Genomic DNA, 21,039 nt, shown 5'->3' on the forward strand with positions numbered 1-21,039 from the left:
CATCTTTCCATTCAGTTCAATGTGTTTGAGGAAATACTACAATTCTGGAAGTTTTCATCTCCCTGGATTTAAAAAGAAGATTGTACACACAGCCCCTGTCCTTAAGGAACCTATGGTGTATGTGGCCTTTACACCCCAGCATAGCAGGTGCCTCGGAGGAAACAGAAACATCTTGGAGGGTAGCAGGAAGCTGGGGAGGCTGTGAACAGTACCAGAACAACACCCAGAGGCCAAAAAAAAAAAAACACCAGCACCAGATTCTTGCAGTCAGGTCTCTACCTCAAGAAGAGGTTTAAAACAGCTGGATTCTGGAGAAGCTCATGCCATGCTAAGAAACTTGGACTTTATTCCAAATTAGAGCAGTGAAGCATCAATGGAAAGGAGCCAGATTCCAAGAATTAGGGAGTAAGATAGAATGATCAACTCAATAAGTAAGAGTCTGAGGGGAGAGCTCAGTGGTAGTATGCTTGCCTAGCATGTGAGGGGCCGTAGCCTCAATCCCCAGCACACAAAAATAATGTCAATAAAAATGATAAGTGGGAAGAAGGAAATAGAAGGATGTGGAAAAAAGTGAGAGAGATGCTAATTGACTCTCAGAAGGACACAGCCTGAGTTTGTAATATTGGCTGATTTCTGTGATATGAGTGCCTTTCAAGTAACCAAATTGATGTCACTTAACACAGGGCCTAGAAGAGATGCAGAGTCAGCTCTCAGAACTGGCAGGAGCACTGCAGCACACACAGCAGAGACTCCTCTTCTAGGCAACAGCTACACTACATTTCCCAGCTGCCTCTGGACCCGTTAGCCAACAGAATACAAACTCCTAGAATACGAATATGCCAATTCCAGACTTTCCCATAATCCTCCATGTTCTTTGCTCATGCCTGCTGGGAGATGACCCCAGGACAACCTTGGAAACCATATGTTGAAGACGGTAGAGCCACAATATGGAAAGAGCATATGTCTTTGAGTCATTATTTGAAAGGGAGCTTCCAGGGCAAGATCAGCTATGTTTGGACTGTCTCGAGAATACAAAATAATAGCTGCCATTCTGACTGGAATGAGATAAAATCTTACAGTAGTTTTGATTTACATTTCTCTAATTGCTAGAGATGAATATTTTTTCATATATTTGTTGACTGATTGTATATCATCTTCTGAGAAGCGTCTGTTCAGGTCCTCGGCCCATTTGTTGATTGGGTTATTTGGAGGGTTTTTGTTTGTTTGTTTATTTGTTTGTGGGTTTTGTTTTTGTTGTTGTTGTTGTTTTGGTGCTTAGCTTTTTGAGTTCTTTATATACTATAGAGATCAGTGCTCTATCTGATGTGTGAGGGGTAAAGATTTTCTCCCAAGATGTAGACTCTCTGTTCACCTCACAGATTGTTTCTTTTGCTGAGAAGAAATTTTTTAGTTTGAGTACCTCCCATTTATTGATTCTTGATTTTAATTATTGCGCCAAAGAGTCTTATTAAGGAAGTTGGGGCCTGATCCCACATGATGGAGATTAGGGCTGGTGGAACTGCAAATTGGTGCAGCCAATATGGAAAGAAGTATGGAGATTTCTTGGAAAATTGGGAATGGAACCACCATTTTACCCAGCTATTCCTCTCCTCGGTCTATACCTTAAAGGACTTAAAAACAGCATACTGCAGGGATACAGCCAACATCAATGTTTAGAGCAGCACAATTCACAATAGCTAAACTGTGGAACCAACCTAGATGCCCTTCAGTAGGTGAATGGATAAGGGAAATGTGGCATATATAACAATGGAATATTACTCAGCAATAAAAGAGAATAAAATCTTGGCATTTGCAGGTAAATGGATGGAGTTAGAGAAGATAATGCTAAGTGAAATTAGCCAATCCAAAAAAAACCCAAATGCCAAATATTTTCTCTTATATAAGGAGGCTGATTCATAGTAGGGTAGGGAGGGGGAGCATGGGAGGAATAGAGGAACTCTAGATAGGGCAGAGGGGTGGGAGGGGAAGGGAGGGGCATGGGTTAGAAATGATGGTCGAATATGATGGACATTATTATCCAAAGTACATGTATAAAGACACGAATTGGTGTGAAATACTTTATATACAACCAGAGATATGAAAAATTGTGCTCTACATGTGTAATATGAATTGTAATGCATTCCACTGTAATATATAAATTAAAAATTAATTTAAAAAGACTTATCCTAAGGGATATTAATAATAAATATTTTGTTTCCAGTAGGGAAAAAAAAAGAATATGAAATAAAATTATGTTGTGCTTAGGCACTATGATAATCAAAGTTCTCCAGAGAAACAAAAACATAACTAATAGAATGTGTGTGTATATATGAGAGAAAGATTGTTTAAGGGATTGGCCCATGCAATTATGGAAGCTGCCAAGACCAAAGCTTGCAGGGGTCAGCAGGTTGGAGAACGCAGAAGAGGCAATGTTATACTTCAAGTCTGAAGATCATCTCTTGCAGAATTCTTTCCTTCTTAAGGAAAGGTCAGTGTTTTTTTGTATTCACACCTTCAACTCTTTAGATGAGATCCACCCATATTAGTCAAGGCAATCTGTTTTATTCAAAAAATCTACCAATTTAAATGTTATTCTTGGGGAGGGGAAGCTCACACAAACATCAGGAATGTTTTATTAAATATCTGGGCACCATGGCCCTCAGCCAAGATGACCGAAAATTAACCATCACAGACACCAAGAGTCCCAGTTTATCTGTTTCAATCTTAGTGGTAAAACACATCAGTTGGAAAAAGAAAATACTGAAAAGGAGCCAGTAGGAACAGAGAACATATTGTTCACTTTTTAGGTCAGACATTATTTTCTATAATAGTGTTTAATGGTCTTGGAATCTACTTACTCATATCTATTATCAATGCTATTTGGGGTAGCAATTGAGAGAAATAAATTTAACATCTCAGAAGTTCCAATTTGTTCCTCTGGATCTAATCAGCTTTAAGTATAAAGAGAAAATGCCATATTAACAGATTCTTCCTAATGCATAAATTACTTCAAGGATGCTTCAAGTTAACATGTTCAGATTACTACAGGATCATAAAAGATAAAATGGCACCACCCCCTCCGTCACACAATGGCCCAGGAGATTTTACTGGCACCCGATTTTCTACCAATTAACAAATTTTTTTGCTTCCATGGGTAGAGTCTCATGATTATGCTCATTAATAGCATACTTATTAGTAAAAAATTTGTCTTCAATATCCTCTAATCTTGTTATAGCTACAAAATACTTAGAAGGTGTTGCAAAAGACACAAGTATAATTAGCCCAGTTCCATCAAGAGATTTGGTCTCATGGCAATATGCTTTCATTGCCACTGTACCCTGGGAGAACTGCAGATAATTCAGTTACCCTTGGTTCATTGTACATTAGCTCAGTAAATAGTTATTGAGCATCTACCATATGCTAAGCACTGTGCAAGATGTTGGGAGCCAAAGAAGTAGTGAGAACAGAAGACATGGTCCCTGGCCTCCTGAAGCTTGTAGTCTAGGCAATTCCAGAGTAATCCAGAAAGATTGGGTCATGACAAGCCAAAAGTCATCCACCTTCTGGATTGGACCCTATCTACCCAAGGTCTCAGCTGAGTCAGATTCTTAGTGACCTCATCTACCAAACAATTTAATCTCCAAAGTCCTCAAGTCCAAGAAGAATCAGAAACTAGCCCAGACCTCCCTCCATCTCTGAGCCAGAACAACTGATGAGGTCCACAAAGAATGTTTTTGATTCATCTACCAGAGTCTCATAAATGTTGAAAAAGACCAAAAAGAAAAGAAAACCTTAGATGGCATCTACACATATTAAATTCACTCTCAGATGGTTGGATCCTGTGATTTACATCTGGCCCCTGGGTGGCTCAAGGTAAATTCATGAAAAAAAAATAATAAAAGGTAGAATAATAGAATTTTTTCCTGTGGCCGATTTTTTTAAAGTTATAATGTTATTTCTTTCATCACTCTTTTTTTAATTTTTTAGTTGTAGATGGACACAATGTCTTTATTTGTTTATTTTTCTTTTTTAATGTGGTGCTGAGGATCAAACCCAGGGCCTCATGCATATGAGATAAGTGCTCTACCACTGAGCCACAGTGCCAGCCCTCTTTTATTACTGTTAATCTTAGAGATTTATAAATACTTTTTGAATTTTCTATCCATTGCATTCTAAATAACTTTGTCATAATGTTGGCTTGTACACACAAGCCCCTTTCTTCGGACTTACTTTGGGTCCTCTCTAAAGCCACAGGACAAAGATTTGTGTGCAGGTAGTTTATTTAGGAGTTGACCTCGAGAAGCATAAATTGGGAGTGAGGGACATAAAAGACAGGGAAAGGCCAATGAGTGATGTATTAATCAGACAATTACTACCAGGACTACCAAAGCTTCATTTCACTAGTGACACTCTGAATTACAAATTATGTAGAATGCCCTTCAGAAAGGAAAATGGGGGTATTTTCCACCAATTCCCATTCCTGGTGGGATGAAATTTGTTTCTGGGACATAAAATGCAGATATTTTCCAAGGTGTTCTATATATACCTTTAAAAAGCTCCCAGGCCCCAGAAAGAGCCTTGAGGCAGGAAGTAGGGAATCAGGCAGGCCTTCAAGATGGGTGAGTACCTGGGGTGAGATGGGAGAGGAACAATCCATCACTGCCACTCAGAGGAAGATCAGGGGGCTGTGGGCATCGAGGCCTCTGCTCTACAAGGCCTAAAAGACTGTCTCAGCTGCTACTTCCTACAGTGACCACCTGTCCCAGGCAGACAGGCCTCCTTCCCCAGCAGCCATGTAAGACAGGTCCTCTCTCTTCATACCACTAACCTATGAAGCAAACACCAGTCCTTTCGAGGTTTTTGGACAGAGTGTTGGTTTTGTCTTTGTATGTTTTTACTACTAACAGCTTACAAGTCATATTCTTAAAGACATTACAAGTTGCATGAAAGCCTTGGAATTCTCCAGGTGATCTTCTCGTTCACTGGACAACAAGCCGGGCCTGCTCTGCCATGGCTCCTGTCTTGCTCCTGTGCTAGTTCCCCTCTTCATTCCTACCCTAGGGACAGCTCTTCTCAACCTCCAAGCCCTCTTGACTTCAGGGTATCATGAGGAGCCCCCACACCTACCTCTACCAGGAGGTAGACCTTAGACCTTACCTGGGAGAGGGAGCAGGAAAGTGCATATAGGGGATCCACAGGGTATCACTTGGATTCTGAAGGAAGTCCAGGATGTGTATCTAATTCTGTCACTCCACCTTCTATCTCACTGGGTCATGTGCTACCAGGAGTCCAGGAAGAAACAAATGTCCCTGTATTCCAGACTCTGCTTTTAACAACTAGACATCTACATTTCACTCTACATGTAAACAATGAGCTCATTCTATTTGGCCAAATAATATGAAAGCTTCCTTTTAGACTTTGTTTTCTTTCTTTCTCTCTCTCTCTCTCTCTCTCTCTCTCTCTCTCTCTCTCTCTCTCTCTTTTCCTTTTTGTACCAGGGATTGATCCCAAGGTCGCTTCACCACTGAGTCACATCCTCAGCCCTTTTCTATATTTTATCTAGAGACAGAGTCTTGCTAAGTTGCTGAGGCTGGCTTTGAACTCACAATCCTCCTGACTCAGCCTCCTGAGCCACTGGGATGACAGGTGTGCATCACCTTGCCCAGCAAGACATTGTGTTCTTATTGTACATCCTGAAACTAATGAACAATGTGCCACCATATGAATGTGAACAACCCCAGAAAACACAATGGCTTTACTGAGTCACAGAACTATTCCACACATGCCACTTTGTGAAGGCAAAACTGCCCTTTAGGATTGAGTTCTGAAGATGATGTTTTAGAAAACTAACAATGAAAACTACCAAGTTCAAAAGAAAACAAATAAAACTGACCTTTAGCAACAACATAAGCTGACAAATGGACTACGCATGTCAAAGTCCAATTTAATTCTCAATAGGTGAAGAAAAGTGACTTAGTCATCAGAAGTTAATGATCTATATTTTACTTCCCAACCATGCATCAAAATGCACACTTCCTAGGTCTAGGTCTTAATGTTCTTCTGAAATCATGAAATCTAGCCTCACAATAACATTCTCATGGTAAATTCCAGCACAAGGCAGAAAACAGACCTTACCAATTGGGGCATAAAATATGAATCTTACAAGACAAAACATGTTTATTGAAATACATGTTGCTTCAACATAAAGAAGGAAAAGATGTCCTTCAGTCTGACTTAATTGGCATTGCTTTTCCTGTTCCTAAACTTTTTTAGAGAATTTTCCATTGTATTATATATAGTATTTTCTGGAGGCACAAAAGTTTAGTCTGTTCTTTTTAAAAATAAGTGTTCGTTGAAGTTCACTTTATTTTATTAAATAAAAATTACCAGCTGGGCATGGTGGTACATGCCTGTAATTGTAGCAGCTCAGGAGGCTGAGGCAGGAGGATCACTAGTTCAAGCCAGCCTCAGCAATGGCGAGTCCCTAAACAACTCAGGGAGACCCTGTCTCTAAATAAAATACAAAAAAGGGCTGGAGATGTGGCTCAGTGGTTGAGTGCCCCCGACTTCAATTGCCAGTACCAAAAAAAAAAAAAATGTACCACTGCCTCAAAGATGTTTAAAAATATTTTGTATATTTTTATTGACTGCCCCCCTACTGGAATATAAGTGCCATGAGGGAAGGAATTTCCATCTCTTGTTTCCTGATAAAATCAAATGCCTATAACATTGCCTGGGACATAAAAGAACTTAAATAATTGTTGAAAGGATAGGATGAAACAAATGGGAGGTGCTCCCAGGTCTGAAAGAGGAAATAAGAAGGTGCAAGAAGTTTTCCACTGATACACAATGGAATTACCACAAACTTAATGGCTAAACAACACATATGTATTATCTCACTGTTTGTCAGGTTAAGATTCATGCATGACTGGATTCTTCACTCAAGGTTTTACTCAAGGTCAAGGCTGCAATAAGGTGCCTGGAATGACTTGCTTCTAAGTTTCCACATGATATTGGAAGAATTCAGTTCCTTGTGGTTAGAGGACTGAGGTCCCTATTTCCTTACTGGTGGTTGGCTACGGGCCACCATAAGGTCCTTACCACATAGTGTCTCTGTGGTAAGTTCACAACATGACATCTTGGCCCTTCAAGACTAGCAGAAGACTTTTAGACCATGGGTCAAATCTCTTCCTGCAGGAAGGGCCCAGTCCCTTCTTAGAATTCCCCTAATCAGAAAGATCCACCCAAGAAAATCCCCTTTTTGATCAACTGACTTGGGTTTTAAATGAATCCACAAAATCTCTTCATCTTGGCCACAAAATGCCTCTAATCACAAGAGTAGAATCCACAATCAAAGCAGAAGGGATTGATTATCCTGGTTGAATGCACCAGGGGCAGCCATCCTGAAGACCTTCTTAGCTTATTAGAGGAAGACAGGCCTGAAGCCTGGTTCCCTTATGGGCCAGCTGGCCAAAGTCCTAAACTATGGTAGTCAGTGTTCACGTCGCCAGGATTTCCAGGAAAGAAAACGTTATAAAAATATCTCTGCCACACCCATGTTCATAGCAGCATTACTTACAATAGTCAAAAATTGGAAGCAATCCAAGTGTCCATCAATGGATGAATGGATAAACAAAATGTGATCTATACATAGAATAGAATGCTATTTGGCCTTAGAAACGGGGGAAATTCTGACACAGGCTTCTACATGGATGAAACTTGAAAGATTAGGAAAAGTGGAATAAGCCAGTCACAAAAAATATTGTACAACTTTATTTATAAGCAAATATTAAAGTCAAAGGTTTAATAATGATTAGTGAATTAAAACTGAAGTTCATTTCTTATGATAATTATTGTTATGTCAGAAATCACCACAGAAACAGTGATCAAACTAATATTTCTGTTCCAATCGAAAGCGAAACTCACCTGACCCAGATCCAGGGTGAGGTTGACTTTGTTGTACTGTGTGCCTGAGGACAGAGGAGGGCTTTGCCACCAACGTTCGGATCCATCAATTGCATTGGTGGCCGGATGTGCTCTTCTAGAATCTTCAGAATTACAATAGTCACAAAACTGACCCTGAAAAACAAAACACTCCTTTTTAAACTTTCAAGCAATTTTTTTCTTACCAATTTAGCAAAAGTTAACTAAACAAAGATTATTCCATACAGCTTATTGATGTCAGCTGTTGGAATTTATCATAATATGTTCTTGGTGAAATCTTCCTCTTTTATTTAATCTTAAATCATGTCACCTGGCCATCATCTAGGATATAAATTATATTTATCTTGCAACCTTTACAGTTATGTTTTTCTTGCCCCCCACAGTAATTTAAGAAGAACCTGCTGTATCTGGAATGCAAAGATGTTTCCACTTCAACAAATTCATTTCACTCTTTAAATCCTACTCTTTGCAATTCTGTATGAGGCACTGAGTTACAAAGTGGATCACTGTGCATGGATGGTCCCAGTGGAGGTATTAAGTATATAAATAACAATTAGGGAAGTGGGGATGGCAAGTGTCTCTGCAGAGTACAGAGTGTTGGGGTCAAGGGCTACAGATATCCCAGGGTGGAAGAGATAGTGCTTAAGCTGTCTGGGAAGATAGGAAGGGTTTTGGAAAGTGACAGTGAGCATCAAAGAGTGAAAGTGTTCCATGTGGAGGAAACAGCCTGAGCAAAGGCATAGAGGTCAGCTGGTCCAAGGCTTGACAGTTCAATGGGGAGAGGAGGATGGCTGTGAAGAACAGAGTTGAGAAGTCAGCAATACATTCAATGGGTAAATTGGAACCTATTTTTCTTTGAGCAATGTCTGTTTGGTATTATAAACTCTAACTCCTAACAAAATTACTCTTTCTTTCTTCCTTTCTTTCTTTCTTTCTTTCTTTTTTGTTTTTTGTAGACAGATTATATTGATTCTGGCTTTTTTTCTTTTGTTGTTGTTTGTTTTTGCAGGAATTTTATTACCAATTACCATCTAAAAAACTGAACCTAACAACAAATCATACTGTTATGTATTAATTACGATGCACCAATAAGGAAAAAAAGCTGAACTAAGGCCTCTCTTCTAGGTTGAATATACTTTAACTGGGTCAAAGGACCATGCTTAGCCAAGGTAGGATTCCACATACTGAACTACTCTGCTCCCACGTAGAAGACAGAGAAACAAACTTAAATTCACAGCCTGCTCTAGAATGTGCTGCATAATAGCAACAAAGAACCAGAAAATTAAAGGAAAAAACACCATTTCCTATTGTCTCAGAGAATATCAATTACCTCAGAAGAAATTTATCAAACATAAAATAAATTCAATTAAGAGAATTTTCAAAATCTACATAAATGGAAAGATTTTCTTCAAAAGGAACATAATAAAAATGTTTCCCAAGTTGATCTATAGAGTCAATATTATTCTGATGAAACCCTCAATAAGAATTTTCTTGAAACACAGTAAGATAATTATAAAATGTATATATAACTGTGAAGAACCCAGAAAAGTTCACATATTGCTGAAAAGAGAGTCCAGAGAGAGAGTAAGACATTTTCCCTTCAAGGTATCAGGGCTTATTATGAAGCTATTGTAATTAAGGAAGGAAAGATAAGAAAATAGAACTTTGGGATAGAACAGAGCACCAGAAAACAATCCATTGCACTTAAGAAATCTTAGCATATTAAAAAATGAGCAAAAACAAGAATTGTTGGGAGAAGGAAGGATATTCTCTATCCCACAGATATTCCTTCTAGATCTAATAAATTGGATCTCTACCCAAGTCACAAACATAAAGCAACTTCAGATGCACTAAAAACTCAAATGTCAAAAATAAAACATTAAATTCTCTTAGTGGAAATCATGAATATCCTTGAGAACTTAGAGCAACGGATGTTTTCTTCAGACACAAAAGAATACATAGATAAAATTGACTATATTAAAAATAAGAATTTTGGTTCATTGAAGGTACTTTAGAGAAGTGGAAAGTTACAAGTAGAAGAGATTCACACTATACACGTGGTCAATAATCCCCCATGGTGGTTCCAATCAATGTCTTAGCAATTCCTTTTCTCTCTGTATATGGTGGCTACTTCAACTACAAAAAGATAAAAGGCTATTTTCCCTGGAGGGTACTCTCTCCTCTTGAGTCCAGATTGACTTTGTTATTTACTTTCTTTTAGCAGAAGTGTTATTCTGGGACATCCATGCATAGGCCTTATGAGGAATGGTAGGTTCTGCTTCTTTCGTCTCAGGAGCTAGCCTCTGGGTGAGACAACCAACTACCCCTGAGTCACTAAGCAGTAACAAAAACCAGTCGTACCCCACTAGAGAGGACAAATGGAAGAGCACAGAGACACCTGACACATCTTGGACCTTTCAGTCCACCCCAGCCACTGGCTGAACATAACGAATGAGTTACCCCACCTGATACTACATGCAGCAGAAGAACCATCCAGCTGAGCCCAGTCAATCCACAGACTTGTGGAGAGGAAAACCTTTATTGTTTTAGCCTCTAAGTTTTGGGGTGGTTTTTAATACTTCGAAGAACCAAAATTTGAACAGGGAACATGAAATCAACAAAGAATTCTCATCAGAAGTATACACCAAACTCTTTAAAATAGAGAACGATAAACAGTTCAATCAGAAAATGATCCAAAAACCACCATTTGACCCAGCTATTGCCCTTCTTGGACTTTTCCCCGAAGACCTTAAAAAAGTGTACTACAGGGATACTGCTACATCGATGTTCATAGCAGCACAATTCACAATTGCTAGACTGTGGAACCAACCCAGATGCCCTTCAATAGATGAATGGATAAAAAAAATGTGGCATTTATACACCATGGAGTATTACGCAGCACTAAAAAATGACAAAATCATAGAATTTGCAGGGAAATGGATGGCACTAGAGCAGATTATGCTTAGTGAAGCTAGCCAATCCCTAAAAAACAAATACCAAATGTCTTCTTTGATATAATGAGAGCAACTAAGAACAGAGCAGGGAGGAAGAGCATGAAGAAAAGATTAACATTAAACAGATAGATGAGGTGGGATGGAAAGGGAGAGAAAAGGGAAATTGCATGGTAATGGAGGGAGACCCTCATTGTTATACAAAATTACATATAAGAGGTTGTGAGGGGAATGGGAAAATAAACAAGGAGAGATACGAATTACAGTGGATGGGGTAGAGAGAGAAGATGGGAGGGGAGGGAGGGGGGATGGTAGAGGATAGGAAAGGTAGCAGAATGCAACAGTCACTAGTATGGCAATATGTAAAAACGTGGGTGTGTAACTGATGTGATTCTGCAATCTGTATTTGGGGTAAAATTGGGAGTTCATAACCAACTTGAATCTAATGTATGAAATATGATATGTCAAGAGCTTTATAATGTTTTTAACAACCAATAAAAAAAAATTAAAAAAAAAAAAAAGAAAATGATCCAAAAGAAGAATAGACATTTCACAGAAGAGGCAATAAATATTTGGAGTTATGTTTACCATGAGCATCATTAGGGCTCCAGTGCAATACTATTTTATACCCATTCATTAGGCCTAGATTTAAAGTTTGGTGATTATACATATTAGAAAATTCATAGTAGGAAAGTAATTGGTATAAAACTTTGAGAAATGTTTTGGTATTACTCCTAACATCAAAAATTCACAATTTCCTAAATTCAGAAATTCAACCCCAAACAAATTCTTGCACATATTCGTCAGCATCAGCAATAACTTAAGTGAAAAAGAGCATGGTATACTTTTTATAAAGCTAAAAGCAACCAAAATGAAAAGCACTTACATTTAAAGAAATACTTACAGATATGATTTTTAAAACTATATAAAAAAGAAAGCAAAGGAATGATTAAAGATTCGTGATTGTAAGAAGCAGAGAGAATGGGGGGAATTTTATATTCTTAGGCATAGGTTAACATCAAGGCTCTGGTTTTGGTTTTGGTTTTGGTAGTGGTTCATGGATGCTTATTGTACTATTTAAAAGACACACCATATATATGAGCAGGCCATGCAAAAACCAACATTAGGAGCATGTCATAACCTGAGAGCTATGACATTCTTAATCCAATTCTGCATCTGAGACCCAATGGTTTTTTAAATAGCCAAAAATAAATAAAAGCAGGACAAAACTGACAGAGGTTGAAGAGGAGAAGGGAACAGAGAGAGAACAATTATTCATCCTACCATGCAACAAATCTGCTCTGATCATCTAATCTGTACCAGAAACTATTCAACACCAAAAGATAAACAGGACAAGGACACTGAATCATGTTGAGGATATTGTTAGTCCAGTTATATAGGAAGTAGAAAATGTAATGGGATACAGAATTATGAAAAATTGTGCTGTAAATGGATAATTATGAATGTAATTCACTCCACTATTGTCATCTATGTAATAAATAAAAAAGAAAATGTAATGGGAGAGGGTAGAAAGGGGATAAGACTGTTCAAATAAACAACTAAACAGAGTTGAGCTCCAAAAGTGGTAGTCCCAGGGGTAAGTCATGTTTGTCCCTCAGGGAGTGACCTCCACTTTTTTAGAAGGATGGAAAAATATAGTCTCTTCTAGTTCATAACATTTTAAATGATTCTCCTTAACTAAAAGCCCTCTCTCTCATGCAATACTTTGCAACTGAATCCACAGTGCAAACACTGTATTGGTCTAAGAAAGTAGGCAATGATTATAACAGTCCCTTAACATAACTTCTGTTTTATTGCTTTAACATTGATTCATTTATCCAACTTATCCAAATTACCCACAATCTGGAGTGCATTGTATTGGATACTGGAGTAAAAACAAACACTAATAGTTGGATTGGCTGAGAGATGATTTGAGCCCCCCACATTCCAAAAAAGGTGTTTTGATTTACATAAACATGAGGGTATGGCATGCAGGAGAGGTGCACCATGTTTAACTTAATTTTCACAACCTTGTCTGGTTTATATCAAAGCACACAAAACTTAACGATGAACAAACCAAGTCTCAAACAGGTGAAGTGTCTCAAGCCACACAGCTAGGACCTGCTAGAACCAGGACCAGCCTTTGAATCTGGGGACATTACTTATGGCTCAAGACACTCCATCCTGGACACATTAGTCTGTAAGCTCCATCAAGGAGAGCTGCCTTAGATTTGGATGGAGTGTGAGGCAGCCCTGAAATAACCATCATGTGATATTCCAAATACCTGACCCACTCCCAGATGTGTAAAAAGAGACCCAGTTGAGGAAAGAACTTACCATCAAAATCAAAAATAGAGCCTTGATAACAATCGTTTAGATGCCCCATAGCAGCCACAAAAATCCTGGCAAGATGAGTAATGAACCACACTCATCCACCCACAGTCCCATTATGAACCACCACAGTCATGCTGCCATGGACCTCACTGCTAGCCATCACTCACTAATGTTCTGGAAGCTACAGAGTCTCACATGCCCAAACCTAAGCCAGCTGGAGCCCTGAACTGGAGAACATTCTGTGGTGCGCCAATGTCAAACGGAGATTGCTCCTTTGCAAAGATCCTATTCAGAGCATCCTCCCTTCTGAGAAGTACCAAAGCACACAGGCTTGGTTACAGTGATTAAGACAAACATCTTATAAATTTCCAGAATGTCTGAGTACAGTGAGGTGAGTGCCAACTGCACAGAACACAGAAAGCATCCAGCGCTGTACCTTCCACTCAGGCTTTATGACACCAGGGGGTGGAGCATGCATATCTACCTGGGCCAAGTTCCTGGAGTTAGGGATTTGAGAGAGAGAAATCAAAGAATTTAGAGTTGGTTCCAGGTATGAAAAATATTTTTAAAAGAGGATAAGGAAATGTCTGAAAAATCGTGATGCATGTAGTTCAAAACTTATGTTCATCCAGGGAAAATTCTAAGCAGAGGTGGGAGGTCTTTCTAACCTGTTTCAAAGATATGTTGGAGGAGAATAGACAGAGGTTCAAATCCTGGCTTTACCAATTACAGCTGTGGCTTGTTAGTGGAAGTATTTAGTCTCCTTTGAGGCTCTGGTTTCTCTTTATTAAAATGGGCTAATCCTGCTGATCTTGTGCTGTCCGTGTGAGGATTAAATGAGATGCCATCCATGAAGCTCCACACCAGGGACAAGACAACACTGCCACTAAAACCAATTCAGTGTTGTTGAAAAGGCCGACTCCTGGGCCCTGCCCTGACCTTACCGAATCAGCATCTCTGGTGGGAACCTAGGAATCAGAATTTTTAAAACCACCCCAAGTGATTCCTCTGTGCACTACAGTCTGAGAACCACAGGGGCGATGATGACTGGCATCCACAGGGTGCACCTAGAGAAGAACAGGGCAGCAGTCACAGAGTGGCTTCCTGGGTGACAGTGATGACAAAAGGGAAACACCCACACATCACACACGGCACCTTGAACTTCACAGGTACTCACTCTTCATCACCATGACAAGTCCACCATGTAGGGACAATCATGAGACTCTTAGAGTTAAGGAGACAGGCCCAAAGAGGTGGAGCAATTTGTCCAAATGGTGGAACCAAGAGAGGAATGCAGAGAGGGATGACTTCAAGAGGAAGTGCTGGGGATAGGCAGAAGAGAGAAGGGGAAGAAGGGGGATAGCTGTTGTTATCGTTTAGACATGAGGTATCCCCCAAAAGCTCATGTGTGAGACAATGCAAGAATTTTCAGAGGTAAAATGCTTTGATTATAAGGAGTAACATGATCAGTGGGTTAATCCACTGATATGGATTAATTAGGCGGTAACTGTAGGCAAGTAGGGTGTGGCTGGAGAAAGTAGGTCATTAGGGGTAGCCTTTGGGCATATATTGTGCCTGATGAGCAGAGTGCTCTCTCTCTCTCTCTCTCTCCTCCCTGCTCTCTCTGCTCCCTGGTTGTCGTGTGTTAGGCTGCTGCCATGATGATCTGCTTCATCTTGGGCCCAGAGCTATGGAGTTGGCCACCTGTGGACTTGAACCTCGGAAATTGTGAGCCTCAAATACTCAAATAAACCCCCCCTCCCCATGTTGTTCTTGTCAGGTCTTTTGGTCACTGGGATGAAAAAGCTGACTAAGACAGCTGTCTAGTGGTACAAGTGCAGTATCTGAATCTGCAGGCACCCTGAAGATTGGAGGTGACCAGAGAACACTGGGCACTAGCTACATGTGAGTTGGACATGAATTTACTAAAGGAAGATGCATTTAAGGTTCTCCATCCATAGATAGTGGAGAGCTGTGTTTTCTCTATATTTTTTAGATCTTTTTTTAAATTTATTTCTTATGTGGTGCTGAGGATCGAGCTCAGAGCCTTGCACGTGCTAGGTATGTGCTCTACTGCTGAGCCACAACCCCAGCCCGTTTTCTCTAGATTGATACACTATTCCACTATATTTATCCTCACTCTTCTAGAAATTATTTTATACATTATCGAAGCTCATTGTCCCTCCTCTCACCTTATGAATTTGCTTAACTGTCTGTTTTTCCTAATCCACAATCTTTTCTGCATCTACACCATATACCTGCCCTCCCTGCTATTGCAATGGAGAAGTCATCTGCACTATTAAGTCCCCATACTTACACACACACACACACACACACACACTCAATCCCATCCCTCCTACCTGCTAAAGGACTAGGCATCTGCAATCATAAGCCTTTTTTCTCCTCTCCTCTCCTCTCCCCTCCCACTCCCTTCTTGCCTCCCTCCCCACTCCCCTCTCTCCCTGCTGCATCTCAGTCCTTCCCTTCTACCAGATCGCTTCATCAGGATTGAAACAAAGGTGCTTGAAACTATATCCCACTTTCTATCCCTGCACCTCACGCTCCACTCCCCCCACACTGACTCTCTTGCTGTTTCTCTATCTCTCCAAGGTCACTCCTGCCTGCCCCCGAGCCTTTGCACCTTCTGTTCCCTATCCCAGGAAAACACTGCACCCAGACATCCCTCTCTTTTCAGAGAGATCTTCCCTAAAACTTTCAGATGAAGTGCTGCCCTCTATTAGCTGAAGAATCTATGTTTTTACAATTATCGTCTTGTTTTAGACAGCTTTTGTTGTTGTTGTTGCTGTGACTAAAAGACCTGACAAGAACAATGTTACAGGAGGAAAAGTTTATTTGGTGCTCACTGTTTTCAGAGGTCTCGGTCTACAGATAGTCATCTCCATTGCTCTGAACCCCAGGTGAGCAGAACATCATGGCAGAAGAGAAAAAAAGCATCTCAGAACATGGTCAGCAGGAAGCAGAGAGAACTATGCTTACCAGGGACAGAATATATACCCCAAAGGCACATATCCAGTGACAAGCTTCATCTAGCCACACCCTATGTGCCACCCACTTAATCCATTCAAGTGGATTAATGTACTAATTAGGTTAAGTTCTCATAACCCAATCATTTCACCCTTAAACTTTCTTGCATTGTCTCATACCTGAACTTTTGGGGTACATCTCATATCGAAACCATAACCCATCTTTATTGGATTATAACTGCCCTAAGATCAAGGACCTCACCAGCCTGTTCACTGAGATAATCACAAAATAGGATCTGAAAAAACTTAATATTTCTTGCTTTAATTAATAAATAAAAGTAGCATGAACTATTTAGTTACAAGTTAGTGATTTGGTGATAATTTCTAGCCTTGTGGTGGACAGGCTACTGCAGGCTGATACCTATGTCACTTAACTCAGCAATTAGAAAGCACCGTCTAATCTAATATAGGCTCACTTTCTCTACCCTATTGAAAATCTGCTTGTTTATTCCTTGGGGTCTCCTCAGACTCCAGCCTCAGCATCTCACTTCTGATCACAGGCCAGATCTGGCCAGGAGGTACCACTCATGCTCAACACTGCTCTCACATGGTCAACTCTGGCTGTTCCCTGGAGAGTCTCACTAGCTTCCAAGACCTCTCAGGTACTGACCCCCTTTGCTTAACAAGGCCAAATCAGTGAAGAAAGAAAAAAATGACTGTCACTCTCCTGGTCACACTGTTTCTTCATTAAGGTTCCCTTCCATTCAAAAAGAGGTTCCTAAGACACACTCATACACTGCTGGTGGGACTCCAAATTAGTATAACCACTCTGGAAAGCAGAATGGAGATCCCTCCAAAAACCAGGAATAGACTCACCAGATGATCCATCTACCTCACTTTTTGATATTTATCCAAAAGAATAAAGTCAACCACTTCATTGTTTATAGTAGCACAATTCACAGTAGCCAAATTATGGAATCAGCTCAGATGCCCATCAATAAATAGTTGAATGGATTGAGAAAAATGGTACATATACACAATGAAGTTTTACTCCACCATAAAGAAAAAATAAATAATTTTATTTTGCAAAAAAAATGTATGACTTGGAGAACATCGTGCTAAGTAAAATAAGTCAAACTCAGAAAATCGAGGGTCAAATGTTTTCTCTAATATGTGGAAGCTAGAGTCAAATAAGGGAAAGAAGGCAGTGTGGGGAAGTAAATATATAGGGAATATATAGGGAAGATCTGTGGAGAAGAAGGAGCTCTAGAGGGAGGGAGAAAGGACAGGAAAGGGGAGGAAACACAGGATGAATTTAACAAAATCACGTTATATGCATATATGAAAATACCACAGGGAATTTCACCTTTATGTATATTTAGAAAACACCAATCAAAAATAAATAAATGAGCAAAAGGAAGATTAATAGAATAGGGAAAGAGAATGGATGGAAAGAAAGCAAGGGAGGGGGGGCAGGAGAGGGAGCAGGATTGAAATCAGATTCCATGCATGTATGATTTTGTCACACTGAACCCAGCTGCTATATATAACTATAATGCTCTGATTTTTAAAAATCTCCAAAAAAAAAGAGGTTTCTAGGCTTGCCCACTTAATGCCCCAAACCCTAGTACTTTCTCTTTTAAAAGTTTATCCCAAAGCCTAGCTGATTAATAAAAATGGGTCTACCCTGATATCTTATTCATTCTGCCATCAACTACTGACTTACTAAAAGCCAGATATTGTCCACAAAAAGAGTCTGTCCCCAACCCAATTCATTCCTCAAATCAGATTTTCCCGAGTTCCCTGAGTTATGATTTTAATCTCCCTATGAAATCCTTACACTCTTTCCTCCTTTCTTTTCCCATTGCCCCACTTCCCTCAACTCTTCCATTCATCCTTTTTCAGTTTTACCCGTCACCTCAATTCAATGGAATATTACTCAGCAATAAGAGAGAATAAAATCATGGCATTTGCAGGTAAATGGATGGAGTTAGAAAAGATAATGCAAAGTAAAGTTAGCCAATCCCAAAAACACAAATGCTGAATGTTTTCTCTGATATAAGGAGGCTGATTCATAGTGGGGTATGGAGGGGGGCGCATGGGAGGAATAGACGAACTCTAGATAGAGCAGAGGGGTGGGAGGGAAAGAGAGGGGTATGGGGTTAGAAATGATGGTGGAATATGATGGACATTATTATCCAAAGTACACGTATAAAGACACAAATTGGTGTGAATATACTTTGTATACAACCAGAGATATGAAAAGTTGTGCTGTATTTGTGTAATAAGAATTGTAATGCATTCTGCTATCATACATAAATAAAAATAATAATAATAAAAAGAATACAAATACACACAAAAATAAAGTGCAATCTTTACAAAACCTGGAAAGACCACTAAAGTCTCACTAAGGGACAACATTCAACATACTTAACAACCAGGACTGCATGGTTTTTTGAGTTCCTAGAACACACCAAGTACCTTCCCACCCTAGGGTCCTCAGTCCTGTTGGTTCCTCGGCCTAGAACTCACTTTCTCAACTTCTTCACACCCTCTCACCTTCAGGCTTCTGCACCAGCAACACCTCCTATTAACTTTTATCACAGAATCCTACATATATATTCTATAAATATTGAAATCATGCAATATTTAATCTCTCCCAAGCACAGTAACAACCTTAAAATCATTTTATTCGTTACTCATTGGTTGCCCTCTCCCATGCAATGCTAGCTCAGAGAGGACAGGGATTTTTTTTTTTTTTCTGTCTTCTGAATTGTTTTCTCAGTCCACTGTCCCCAGTCTTATGTCTGGTACATGGTAGATGTCAATCAATATTTGCTAAACACAGAAGCAAGTGAGTATTATACACAAGTAACTGAAAATAACTCAAATCTCCAAATAGCACAGTTCTTTATCATCAGTAAGAATCTACAGATCACCTCAAAAGACTTTTTACCAGCCCCACCCAGCTTCCAGGTTACTAACGCGGTCAATTAGAGCATTTGAGCTAAATTAAAAGTACCAACCAAGACTATTCACTCACTGTGACATTGCAGGAAAGAAGGAAAAGAGGAGAGGAGTGTTGGGTCCCCCATGTTCCATTTCCATACTCCTCACCCTACCGTGGAGTATCATCACCAGGCAAAGGTCAGATGACAGAGGGAGTTGCTTTACTGGCAGTGAGATACCTTCCAAAGAGGCTTTTCTGGCCCTTTTTATGGACCCAGAGGAGAAGGAGTAAGAATAGAAATTTAGTGAAATTTCTTCCTTCTCATCAAATCACGATGCAAACTACTTTGTGTGATCTAAACTATTTTTAGAATATTCCCCACCATTTTGATGCACACATAAATGCTCAGTCACATTTAGTGTCTTCAAAGCCTATTCCAGGGTGTAAGGAATTGGACCTTTCAATTCACAATCCTATCCTTCCCTTCCCCTGATGCAGCCCCCAGGGCCCTCACTAGTAATAATGAACTTATCCAACTGGTCTATATGCAAAATGTGGGTTCACTGCTCCCAGATATACAATATCCCCCACTCCAGCCACCCTCCCTGCAGTTAGCCAGGCACAGGGCCGAACAGCCTTTCCCCTTCCACATACAATATTGGCTTGGCACTTCCTTTCTTTCTCCTCTTTTTCTATTTTTTTTCCTTTTATTGTGTATATTTGAGGTATAAAACATGATTTTGACCTCATAGTAAAATGATTACTAGTCAAGCAAATTAACAGCTCTTCACAGCATTACCTTTGCATGTGCTCAGGTGTGGCAAAGACATCTGAAATCTCTCTTTGCACATTTCTAGTACACAGTATACAATGTTATTAACTGTAATCCTCATGTTGTACATTAGATCTCTGAACTTATTCATCTGATATAACTACAACTTTGTACCCTTGGTTGACACCCCCATTTGCCCCACTTCTTCATCCCCTGACACTGAACTGATATCCACTCTTTTCTTTTTGACACAGGTCTAGCTGGCCTCAAGCTCTTGATTATCCTACCTCAGTCTCCCAAGTAGCTGCGACCACAGGCACATGTCACCACTCCCAGGTTATTCTGTTTCTGTGGTTTTGACATTTTTAGATTTTACATATATATTCTACAAATATGAAATCATGCAATATTTGTCTTTCTGCATCTGGCTTATTTTATTTAGCATGACATCCTCCAGGCTCAGTCATGTTGTGACAAATGTTAGGATTTCCTTCTTTTTTTTTAAGGCAGAATAATATTGAAGTGTGTGTGTGTGTGTGTGTGTGTGTGTGTGTGACAGTTTCTTTACCTTCATTTGTCAATGGATACTTATATTATTTCCATATCTTGGCTATTGTTAATAGTGCTGCAATGAACAGAAGAGCTGACTGTGACGGTTTTTTTGTTAATTTTTCTAACATTAAGATGCTAGATGAGGGCAGAGGGAATGTAGTACATCCAGTGCTGTTGGCCTCCAGGAGCCTTTAAAGGATGACCCTAGCCTAATATCACCTAAATTAACCTTGCAGAACATCACACATCCAGTGGAACCAGAAGGTATTCAGACCACACTCCTCGGATCACACCTAAACAGAGTCCTTACTCTGTGTCAGTCTGATGTGCTGACTCCTAATGTGGGTGATCCCTAAGTATTTGTTCAGCCAAGAGCTCTCCTCCTGTTTATACACCACATTTTGAGTTAACAGATTGCAAAATCTCAAAAAAAAAAAAAAAAAAAAAACAGAGACCCTGGGACCACCCACTGAGCCTCACCTGTTGTCCTCCATCCTCTCTTCTCCCATACATGGATAACACTCACACACCAGTCAATAATACTGCTGGCTA

At 39.7% G+C, this 21,039-nt stretch overlaps 1 protein-coding gene across 1 annotated transcript in view; it reads right to left on the reverse strand.

Moving 5' to 3' along the window:
* Nucleotides 1–21,039, reverse strand: part of Lama3 (laminin subunit alpha 3) — a 247,818-nt gene that overhangs the window by 216,809 nt on the left and 9,970 nt on the right. The window contains exon 2 of the mRNA XM_071602850.1: nt 7,927–8,079. Within this exon, the coding sequence (XP_071458951.1) occupies nt 7,927–8,079 (153 nt within the window). The remainder of the gene's footprint in view (nt 1–7,926; nt 8,080–21,039) is intronic.

This window comes from Marmota flaviventris, chromosome 16, assembly GCF_047511675.1.
Source record: "Marmota flaviventris isolate mMarFla1 chromosome 16, mMarFla1.hap1, whole genome shotgun sequence".
Taxonomy (NCBI): domain Eukaryota; kingdom Metazoa; phylum Chordata; class Mammalia; order Rodentia; family Sciuridae; genus Marmota; species Marmota flaviventris.